Source organism: Myotis yumanensis, unplaced genomic scaffold (assembly GCF_028538775.1).
Source record: "Myotis yumanensis isolate MYYU_CA2020_CCGP unplaced genomic scaffold, mMyoYum1.0.hap1 SCAF_10, whole genome shotgun sequence".
In the NCBI taxonomy this organism is placed as follows: Eukaryota; Metazoa; Chordata; class Mammalia; order Chiroptera; family Vespertilionidae; genus Myotis; species Myotis yumanensis.
This window is the reverse complement of record NW_027223761.1, coordinates 44,221,997-44,234,080: the sequence shown is the minus strand read 5'-3', so window position 1 is coordinate 44,234,080 and position 12,084 is coordinate 44,221,997. Positions and strand designations below refer to the sequence as shown.

At 38.1% G+C, this 12,084-nt stretch overlaps 1 protein-coding gene across 6 annotated transcripts in view; it reads left to right on the top strand.

Annotated features, from left to right (window-relative positions):
- The window catches only part of C2CD3 (C2 domain containing 3 centriole elongation regulator), a 124,232-nt gene that overhangs the window by 44,074 nt on the left and 68,074 nt on the right, over positions 1–12,084 (top strand). For all 6 annotated transcript variants that reach the window (XM_070425610.1, XM_070425609.1, XM_070425608.1 and 3 more), the window contains 4 exons: positions 2,909–3,400; positions 5,933–6,084; positions 8,151–8,397; positions 11,524–11,704. In XM_070425610.1, the coding sequence (XP_070281711.1) occupies positions 2,909–3,400; positions 5,933–6,084; positions 8,151–8,397; positions 11,524–11,704 (1,072 nt within the window). The remainder of the gene's footprint in view (positions 1–2,908; positions 3,401–5,932; positions 6,085–8,150; positions 8,398–11,523; positions 11,705–12,084) is intronic.

Genomic DNA, 12,084 nt, shown 5'->3' with positions numbered 1-12,084 from the left:
GAAGTGCCGTGAAGGAAATAAATGGTATTGTGTGATAATGAATACTGGGAGGAAATAGGAGATGTTGGTCAGGGAAGGTCTCTCTACGGAGGTGACATTTAAGGTGAGATTTGATGAATGAGAGGAAGAGGTTACCAAGTAAAAAGCACAGGAAAGATCATTTTGGACAAGAAATAACACATCCAAATGCCCTAACATGGGAATGGGCTTGATGTTGTCAAGGGACAGAATGTGGGTACAGAATAGTGAGCCAAAAAGGCAAGTGGTAGAAAATAAAATTGGATGGGCAGGCAGGAGCTACAACATTCAGAGCTTTGTTGGTCAAAGTAAAGGATTTAATTTTTATCCTAGACGCAAGAAAAAACATTGAAGTATGGGAATGACATCTCATTTACATTTTAGAAGATTACTGTGTAGAAAAATAGACTGTAGTAGGCAAGAGGAAAAATGGGAAAGTTGTTGGATTAGTTCATAAAAGAGATTGTTCATGGGTTGGAGTAGAATAGTGACCATGGACAAGGAGAGAAGTGACTGAGTTTGTGCCCAGTGAATGAATTCTGATCTGTAATTCATTGGAGAAAGGGTTCGTTCCCTGTATTCAGAAGCATCAGAATTTCTTAGGTGGTAGAATTTGAATGAAGGGCTTGTCCTGGTGAGCTTTTAAAGTCATCAGAGCCATACCTAAAACATTCCATGGCCCCTCATATACCCAAAGGATAAAATACAGGGCACACCAGTGACCGCAGCCTACCACTGTAGTATTCTCTCTTGCAGTGGTCCTACCAATAGCTATGTCAAACTATGTAAAGACTTGTTAAAGTATCATGCTGGTTTATGCCTCAGTGCTTTTGTTCTTGGTTTTCATGCTGCTTCCTCTTCTTGGAAGCCCTCTTCCTGGTGTTAATTATAATGCCATTTAGTTGTAAAGACTTATGTGATTATCATTGCAAAAAATTAACATCACATTACTTTTCTGCAATCAAAGCTTTTATTTTTTGTTTGCCTAATTCATTCTGGCCTGCATGGTTTAAAATTAGAAAGGTAAAAATAGAATTGAGGGACTAGAAATTGTTTCTATTCTGTCTCTTGAGAGAAGTTCTGTTCTAGATGGATTGCTGTCTAGATTCAGTAGAACATTGCTGTGGAGTTTAAATAAAAGAAACAGCAAGTTCCCTTTTTCTTTAGTAATTCAGTCTCATAATAGTGACCACATTTCATCATTTTTCTTACATCCTCTTTTATTTCATACTAGAAGTCCGGTGCACAAAATTCGTGCACGGGTAGGATCCCTAGGCCTGGCCAGTGATCAGGGCAGATCTGTGGGGTGACTGGCGGGGCAATGGATGGCCTGGCGCCACCTGCTGGCCAGCTCCACCCCTGCTGCCGCCACCAGTCACCTCCCTCTGTGGGGCAACGCAGGGCAATTGGGGAGCTCCCACTAGCACCTGCCTTGGCTGGCCTTGGGCCTCCTGCATTGTGCCTGCCCCCTGTTGGTCAGTGCGCATCATAGCAACTAGTCGTTCCACCGTTCAGTCAATTTAGGCTTTTATTATATAGGATTTTAACTTTTTAAAAATAACTTCAAACTTTCAAAATTGAAGAGAAAATTGCAAAAATAGTATAAAGAACTTGCATACCCTTTTCCTAGACTCAGCAATTATTTATATTTGTCACATTTGCTTTATCATGTCTGTCTACTTCTTCTTTCTGTATCTTTCTTTTTTTCACTTTCTCCTTTTTGTCTCCCTTCCCTCTACATACACATGCACAATTTTTTTCTGAACTATTTGAGATTCTGTTACAGACATAGTGTCTCTTTTCCCCTAAATTCTGGTGTATATTTCCTGAGAACAAACACATTATCATACATAACACTGAACAGTTATAAAAATCAATTTAAATCTGATACTGTATTCTATCTATAGTCCATATTCAAACACTTCCTGTTGTATCGGGTTTTTTCTCCAGTCCATGATCATCCATTGCATTTATTTGTCATATCTCTCTAATCTTCCTTAGTCTAGAGCAGTTCAGCAGCCCTGCTTTGTCTCTTAGGACTTAGATATTTTTGAAAAGTAAGGCCAGTTATTTTGTAGAATGTCCTCTACTGGGATTTACATTAATCACTTATTACTATAATGATTGAGAGATGATTTTCTAATTCCACCTTAACTCCACCATTCCTTGTACATTTATTTTTTAATCTTTTTTTTTTTAACCCTCACTTGAGGATATTTTTCTATAGATTTTTAGAGAGTAAAAGAGTGAGGAAAAAACAGAGAGAAATATTGGTGTGAGAGAACCACATGGATTGGTTGCCTCCTGCATGAGCCCTGACCAGGGCCTGGACCAGGGAAGAGCCGTCAACTGAGATACGTGCCCTTGACCAGAATCAAATCTGGGACCCTTGGGTCCATAGGCCGACGCTCTATCCACTAAGCCAAACTGGCTGGGGCACCTTGTACATTTATTAATTGGCATTCTACTATATGGAAGAGTTGACCTTGCTCCCATATTTATTTATATTGATATGGACTCATGGGTTTTTACATTATTTAATTGGTTGTAATCCATTACTATTACTCATTTCGATGCTTAAATAGTCCCAGTCTTGGCCAGTGGGAGCACCTTCAACTGGATTCTGTATCCTTTCAATATGTCTCTATCCTTATTTTCTGGCACAAGTTGATGTTCCAGGTTCATCTTATATTACTGATAAATCATCTCCCTAGCTTTTCTTAATCCTGGTAAGGTAATGTATATGGAGTCTACTAATGTTCTTACTATTATGGCGTTTGTGGATGAATTAATTTATTTCCTAACAATCCAGTGCTGCATCTAGCTTCAAAATTCTGATTCTGATTCTAGAAGAGATTCTTACTAACTCCCTTTCTTTTGTGTTCTATAGGTAACTGTGGAGCTTGTTATAGATAATAAGGAATTCAATGGTGTCAAGACTAAGTTAAATAGTAGCACCCCACATACCCTACTTTCTACTCTTATAAGCCCAGATAAACTGTCAGAACCTAGCCATCATGTTACCTGCACCAAAAATTCACAGAACCTAAATCAAGTTCATGAAGAAACTGCAAAGGAAGAACAGAATTTAGTGCTCTCCAACCCAAAGTCACCAAGCCCTGTTGCACCAAATCCTTCAACCTTCATGGCTATGCCAGCCTCTCACAATTTGGTAAATCAGACAAATGGATCATCCAAAGAGAGTGCTTTGCTGTTGCATGTGCTTTTGATGGTGCCAGATGGGAAAGATTTCATTACTGAAGAATCTGAGAAACCATCACCATGTAATGTTTATTTAAACTGCAAACTCTTCAGCACAGAGGAAGTCACCAGATCTGTCATCGCATGGGGCACAACAGAGCCAGTCTTTAACTTTTCTCAGGTAACTTTGTACATATCTTAACATTTCATATCTATTAGGGATGTATGGAGGTGGGAGACAAGTATGTTTCCCAAATCATAATGCCATTGTAAAAGAAATCTAGAATGTTCAGCCTGGGAGGAACCTTCGTAATTTTCTGGTATGTAAATCCAGTCTCACTATTGGGTGGGAAGAGGAAAAGATATTGCCAGCATTTTCAACTTTTTGTATGTCTATTTCTTTCTGTTCTGTCTCAATTCCCCACTATTTCTTTTGCCTGAATTCTGAATTCTATTCCTTGCTGCTTCTTCCAGGACTTTGATCAGTTAAACTTCCTCTTTTCCTTTGTGTTCCTCCAATCTCTCCTTTATTTTTTTATTTACTTAATTTTTTTTCTCACTGATTTATTCGTTCACTTACTTCAGTACTCATTTTGCTTGGTTTCTCTGTAGAATTTCATGCTATTGCTTAGTTTTCTTTCTCGATCTTTGGAACTCTAATCTCTTACATTTTTTCTTGACTTAACTGTCCTTTTTTAGTTATTGGGTCAGAGGAAAAGAGTGGTGACACCAGCACTTCTCTCTTTTACCTTTAATTATCTCCTATTCATTATCCTTGGAATTCTTCCAAACCAACCTTTTCCTTTCTTTCTTTTTAATGTTTTTATTCATTTTGGAGAGAGGAAGGGAGAGAGATAGAAACATCAGTGAGAGAAAATCATCTACCAGCTGCTTCCTGCGTGTCCTCTACTGGGGATCGAGCCCACAACCTGGGCATGTGCCCTGACCAGGAATTGAACCGTGACTCCTGGTTCATAGGTCGACACTCAACCAGTGAGCCACACCGGCTGGGCCAAACCAACCTTTTCCCCACGGTCACCACATCTACTCTCATAGCTTCAGCTCTCATATATGTGAAAATGACTTCCTACACTTCTTTGTAGGACAGACAATCTGTAGTTTCACGTCTCTATATCCTGTTATCTGCTGTTTGTCACCACCTGGATGTCTCAAAAGCACTTTATACTTGGCACCCACCACATCACCTTTCATATCACAGGTATTCAATAAAGATGTGTACATGGAAAGAAGAAATTCAAATGTGTCCAAATCTAAATTTATTTTCCTTTCAATTCTGTTTCTCCTCCTCCTGTCTGCCCTAATTCATGTTATAATTTACTGAGAAACCCAAGTAGAACCTAAAAGTTTACTCTTTCTTATATAATTATTCACCAAGTTCCATAGATACTGCAAACTTAATTATCTCTGGATATATCCTCTTATCTCCACTTCATTGCCATTGCTTTTATTCTGGCCCTCACTCTCTAAATAGCCTTCACATTGGCTACCTGTTTCTGTTCACTCCCTGTCCATTCCTTCCTGTGTACCTCTGAAACACTAACCTGAATATTTTACTCCTCTGCTTCAAACCTTTCAATGTTTCTTCATAGCCTTTAGGATAGAGTCCAAATCCTTGTTTTGGACTGTAAGACCCTCTAAGAACTGTCTGTACTCTCCAGTTTCCGCTCTTCCCTTCACACTAGATAGCCTAGCCATGCTCAGCTACTTGTATTTCCTGAATATTCTCTTTTCCTACCTCTGTGTCTTTATATGTATTTCTGCCTGGAATTTCCTCTCAACTTTCATGACTCCTATTAGGCAGAGCTTTTTGTACTAGTTAACTCCTGCTTATGGTTAAGATTTAAGTTTATTTTCTCCCAGAAGCTCTTTCTGAAATCTCCCTATTTGTAGGTTAGGTTGATGTGTTGTACTTTTTTTGGTTTCAAGGACCAGAAATGTGCTCAGGGTACCTTATGTAATTGAAGTTTCTTAGATGAATACAAAACTACATCTGCTCTTCTGATTTCACCTCTTTGACTCTTGTGTTTTCTGTTAACTTCATCACTAGGTTTCTCTCTCCTCTGCTGTTAGTTATTCTAAGTTTGTTATTAATTTGACTGACCTGCTCTTGTCTCTGGAGCTCTGGTTCTTTTTTCATTCAACTAACAGCTGACTGGCCAATTCTGGAGTCCTTTTACACTGAAAATCCAGATGAACAGTTGGATTTGCTATTTACTATAGTACCTGTTGGGCAGAGCTTTATGCACTGGACCGTACCACCCAACCAGTGGATTGGCTGCCCTTTGATCAGGTGCTCAATGCTTGTCTAGTCAGTAGTCACTTTTGTTCCAAAAACATCAGTCTTTCAGCAGGAGTTTACAAATGGGTTATTTTGCCTTAGGAAGATTGAATGAGCTTTGCAGGCACCATGATCAACTTGTCTGACAACTTTCTCTGTCCTTGAAGCCCCATCTGAGCTTTATCATCAGAGAACTCATGCCATTTTGTATTTGGCCTTTATATATGTTTGTTTCTGACACCAGACTGTGGCTTCAAATTGAGGATGTAGGTTAGATTTTATTTTAATGTTTTCAGCTCTTAGCACTGTGCAAGGCACACAGTAGGCTTTCAGTAAATGTGTGTTCAATAAAAGTATAAATTAATTATTTTGTCTCAGGTGTGGGCTTTTGTTTCTTGTTGTTCCTCTCCCCAGGTGATTCCTGTCTCTCTGTCTCCCAAATACTTGGAAAGGCTTAAGAACAATGTGATGGTAATCGAAACTTGGAACAAGGTGCGGAGCCCAGGACAGGACAAGCTGCTCGGGCTGGTGAAACTCCCCCTCCATCAGTTTTACATGTCATTCAAGTAAATAGGATCTTTTGGAGTATTCTTTATTTTACATCTTTAACTTTGTATGGACTGAAGAGGAATTCTTATGGTTTGCAAACATGGCTAGCCCTATAATTCCTTGGAGGACTTTTTCAATTTCACCATAGTTTTTGCTCTTTCTCCTGTGTTAAAGCAGTCTTACAGATACTGCTTACCATGTTTCAGGCCCTATTTTAAGAACCTTACTTACCCCATCAAGTCATTTAATCCTCACAACAATCCTCTGAGGCAGGTAACTTTTATTTTCCCTATTTTACTGATGAGGTAACAGAGGCACAGAGAAGCTATATAACATGTCATTATATCGTAAGTGGTAGAACAGGTAGAACCCAGAGAGCCTGGCTCTAGAGTCCATTCTCCTCACCAAGCAGCTCAACTGCCAAAGGTTACCACAAAACTAATGGTTTATCCTGTCATAAAACTTTAGTATTGTTCACATCAGCTATATGCAAGATTTCTGTACTCAGTATTGTCTTAGACCTTCAGACTTGATTACTGCACCTCACTTGTCACTACCCAACACCTAGATTGGGTGTTGATTTTATCTGAAGACAGTTTCTATCTGCAGTGCAGACTGTTCATTTTCTGTTTTGATTCAAGGTGCTGATTTTTTCTTATTTTATTATTTTAACATTGATCTCTTTCCTAACAGCCTTCTCATGTACCTGTGTTATAAATGCTGTTTCATATTTACAAAGAGCACTGTTGTGGGCGCTATCTCATATGAACCTTTCTATAACTGTAGGAGGTATTATCATTATCCCCATTTTACAAATGAGGAAACTAGTCCTTTAATTTGGAGAAGTCATCTCTTTGACTTTCTTTTTATCATCTACAAAATGAATCTAAGGGTAGATCATCTGTCTCCCTCCTGGAGCAATTGTAAGAATCTAGTGAGAAAATAAATAAGTAAGCCTTCTATGAACGCTTACGTACTTATGATGGCAACATTGGAAAGCACAGCCAGGCTAAGGAGTACTGCCGGAATCATGGATGCCACTGCCAACTCAAGGCTTCGGACTTTTGCTTCCTTTTTGAGTTGTGATATTAGTCTGGTCTGATATTCCCCTTCTCATTTCATTAAACCCCATTCTTTGCTGAGAGAGCAAAACATTACTAGATACCAATGACTGAGCACTTACCTAAATATGCCAGGCATCACAGTTGGTATTTTATATTTGTTATCTTAGTATACTCCTTACAACAGTCCTTTGATGGAAGTTTTATTACCTACATTTTACAGATGAGGAGATAGATTAAATTGGTTACTTAATGTCATACAGCAAGTAAGGGCAGAGCAAAGATTCAGCATGAAGAGCATTTGGACTTTTTATTGTCTGTTAATAGTGGATAATATTAACCCTTTGCAGTATTAGAAGGATTATAGAAACTTTAAAGTACTTACTATATAGTAAGCACTCAGTAAGTGGTATTATTGGTAATATTATCCAAATTTTATCCACCAGACTCCAAAGTCCATACTTTTTCTAGTTGACCATACTGCCTACCTGTAAAATAATGCAATTCAAAAGGCCTCTACTGAGGACCGTGATGATACCGAGATAAATCAGACACATTCTCTGCCTTCAATTTGCTACATTTGGAACTTACTGCCTGGTATTTTTTTTTTGCTATAATCCTCACCCAAAGATATGTTTATTGATTTTTAGAAAGAGAGGAAGGAATAGAGAAATATCAATGTAAGAGAGAAACATCAATTGGTCGCCTCCCGTACACACCCTCACCTGGGATTGGGGAACAAACTCAAAACCTAAGTACGTGCCCTGACCAGGAATTGAACCTGCAGCCTTTTGGTGTATGGGACGACACTCCAACAAACTGAGACACCTGTCCAGGTCCTGCCTGGTAAATTTTACTTGATGGATTATGAATAGAATCATATGTTTTGTCAAGCCACTATTACTTTTCTAGTTGTAGATACATTTTTAACAAACTGAGAAAATGAGTCAAGTAAGAAACGAAGCAACTCTATAGCATGATGATAATTGTTATTTGCTCATATACAATTTCTCTCCCTTTAGAGATCCCAAGATTTCTCGCCTGCTGCTTGATGCTCAGTTCCCAGTTGTTGCTGTCGACAGCTACATGCCTGTGATTGATGTGTTCTCAGGCCAGAAAAATGGGAGTCTTCGAGTCTTTTTAGCTATGGGTTCTTCAGATCAGATAATGGCACTACAAAGATTGAAGAATGAAGAAGGAACACTTCCTCCCGTCAGTCCAAGGCCAGCCCATTTACTGGACCAGCTATCTAAAGCATCCAATGCAATGGTAATGACTAAACATTTGATTGTATGTTTATGTTGTAAAACAATTATCAAAATCTAAGCTACTTAACATATCCATCACTTCACCTAGTTACCTTTTTGTGTGTGTGGTAAGAATACTTAATGTACTCTCTTAACAAATTTTTTAAGTACATAATCTCATTTTATCTTGCAAGTTTTAGTGAAACCATTGCCCCAAATCCTTATTTCAGTAGTGAAAGGCTTAACAAAAGAACATACTTGTACTTCAGTGCCTATGATAGATCAAAGGAATCATTGTTATTTTTCTTTTATGGCTTAAATGCATATCTGTATCCCTCTGAGCTCCTTGAATTTATAAAGAAAATATAATTGGACAACTAGATCTTAATCCTCTAATTACTAACTTAATTGCCTTTTTAAAATATTGGGGTGAACCTTAGCTGCTTTTAAAAAAATAGTCTTAATTTTAAATACTTTTAAGATAATCCAGGAAAAAAACGGGTTCTGGGATGAAGAGTGATCCCAAATGTAAGGCAGCAAAATCTTACTCTGTTTTTCATGTTGGAAAGTTAGAGTGAAGTTCCTTGCTTTTCTAATAAGTTAAAAGTAACTTATTTTGTATAGTGCTGTACAATTAAGAAAGTACTTTGTCATGATTATTTTCCTAACAACTACATGAAGTAGGTCATATTCATTCTCTTTTATACTTGACTAGAAGCCTGGTGCACGAATTTATGCACTAGTGGGGTCCCTTGGCCTGGCCTGCGAGATCAGGCCGAAACCGGCTCTCCAACATCCCCCGAGACGTTCCAGATTACGAGAGGGCACAGGCCAGGCGAGGAACTCCACCAGAGCACAATCAGGGCCGGGGAGAGACATGAGAGGTTGACCGGCTGGGGAGGGAACGCAGGAGGGCTCCAGGGAGTGTCTGGCCCATCTCACTCAGTCCCAATCAGCTAGATCCCAACAGCAAGCTAACCTACCAGTCTGAGCATCTGCCCCCTGGTGGTCAGTGCACGTCATAGTGAGTGGTTGAGTGGCCTTAGCATATCATTAGCATATTACGCTTTGATTGGTTGACCGGCCGACTGGCCAACCAGACACTTAGCATATTATATAGGATGAAATAGAAAATCAAAGAGGTTGTGTTACTTGTCCAGGATCCCATAGCTAAGAATGGGAGAATTGGAGTTCAGATATAGGCCTTCTGACTTCTAAGTCCATAATATCTGTCCTATTGTATCTTACATTTGGTGTCTCTTGGTGTCCAATATAGCTAAATCTCAGTCTACACACCGTTTAAGTATGTTATATTTTTTAATCTGAATCTGAATGACATTTAAAGTTTCTAGCAAAGAAAGAACTATTAGGAAAGTATCCCCATTAGTGGGTTATTATTTATTTGTTATGAACTCTAAACTTTTCTGTTTTTATTGAATATTAGTGTCTATCAATAGATAGTAGTGTTTTATTTTTATTTAAAAATGACATAAAAGCACAAATTTAAAAAATCATCTATATTCCCAAGTGTTAATGTAGTGTGGAAAGTTATAAAATGTTATTTACTATGAGCACAAAAATCCTTGAAATGTTGGATATCAATAAAATACAGTTGTTTTTTCTCCTACATTCATAAGTCCCTCACCCAGTTCAACATCTGCAGAACTGAATTATTAAATAGCTATAATACTGTATGGCCAAATTGAGCCGGCACTGTAATTTGGAGAGGGTTTTTTTCCCCTCTATTTTTCTTCTCTGGGAAATCAAATTGTAAGTTTTCTGTTTCCGTAGGAAGGTTTGTGAGCAGGTATTGCTGACATGCGTTTTTAGATTTCAGAGCAAAGACCTAATGCAATCTCTGTTCCAAATGTATTGAATGTTAAACATGTATAAATCATACAGTCTGAACCTTATCTGAATCCTGTATTTCCCCTTTGAACATTCCTAATAATCAGTTATCTAGTGTCTACTGTACAGAATAGAGGTAAAGAACTTTGGCTCTGGAATTAGACTACCTGAGTTCAAATCCTAGTTCCACTGTTGTTAGCTATGCATGTTAAATTAGCTAACATAAGTGAAGGGCTTAATAGAGTGCCTGGCTCATAGTAAGTAGTAACTACATTGTTAGTTATTCAGTAACAGTGTATTCACTACCCCACCAAATAGTCCTTACCATTGACAAACAGTTTTGTTGTGGTGGTGGTGGTGGTGGTGGTGTTTTTTTGTTAATCCTCACTTGAGGATATTTTTCCATTGATATTTAGAGAGTGGAAGGGGTGGGGGGAGATAGAGAGAGAAACATCGATGTGAGAGAGACACATCAATTGGTTGCCTCCCGAATGTGTCCAAACCAGGAACGGAGGTCGAGCCTGCAACTAGGTACATGCCCTTGACCAGCGTCGAACCCAGGACCCTTCAGTCTGCAGGCTGATGCTCTCTTCACTGAGCCAAACCGGCTAGGGCTATTGACAGTTTTGATATTGTTCCTAACTTCATCAAAAATAGCAATTAAGTAAATTAATGCCTGTTCGTTTCAAATGTATATTTCCTATTTTATTAAGGAAATAACCTTTTATTCTTAAGTTTACAGAGAATTAGGAACAGATGTTAAATTTTATCAAATGCCTTTTTTGCCTATATTGAGATGATCATATTTGTTTGTTTTTTTGTTTCTTTAATGTACTGGATTACATTATGGGTTTCATAGTATTGACTCAGTCTCATAATCTGGAGTAAATCCAGCTTGATCTGATTACAATGAGATTTATACATAATGAAACTTAAGTATCTGTTTTAAGCTAATTAATTTTGCTTATTTCTTCATCTATACCAGTGATGGCGAACCTATGACACGCATGTCAGAGGTGACACACGAACTCATTTTTTTGGTTGATTTTTCTTTATTAAATGGCATTTAAATATATAAAATAAACATCAAAAATATAAATCTTTGTTTTACTATGGTTGCAAATAACAAAAAATTTCTATATGTGACACGGCACCGGAGTTAGGGTTTTTCAAAATGCTGACACGCCGAGCTCAAAAGGTTCGCCATCACTGATCTATACTCAGACTTCATAGAGAAGCAACAATATGCTAACCAAGTTACTCTTTATAGCTCACCAGTCTCTCTGTGTTTGTTTAATAGGCAGAAAACCAAGGAAATGGACTGATGGAGCACCACTTTGAGCTCCACGTAGACAAGGTTAAAGGGCTGGTCCCTCTTCAGGCCACAGTCTGGGGAGAAGCAGATTGTTATGTTCAGTACTACTTTCCAGTTCAAGACTCACAATCCAGTGTGTTAAAAGGACCCGAGTTCCTTGAAAATGGTAGGTGGGGGAGATTAGGCCTTCTCATTCTTGTTTAATTCTTTTACTGGATATACTTAGGAATTTTTTTTTCCTGAGTGAATTTTGTGTTCCTCAAAAATTAGTCTTACCTGGGCAATACAGGAGATAGGCTAAGTGTTTATTTTACTTTTCTTAAAAATTTTTGGGTAACTTTTTATTTTGATTTGGCTTCAAATTTATGGAAAAGTTGTGAAAATAGTACAAAGAACTTCTGTGTACCCTTTCTAGATCCATCAAATTATTTACATTTTGTCCCATATTATATGATTTGCATGCCTACTCATTCTTTTTTTTTTTAATGTTTTGATTGATTTCCAAGAGAAGGAGAGAGATAGAAACATTGATGGGAGAGAAACATC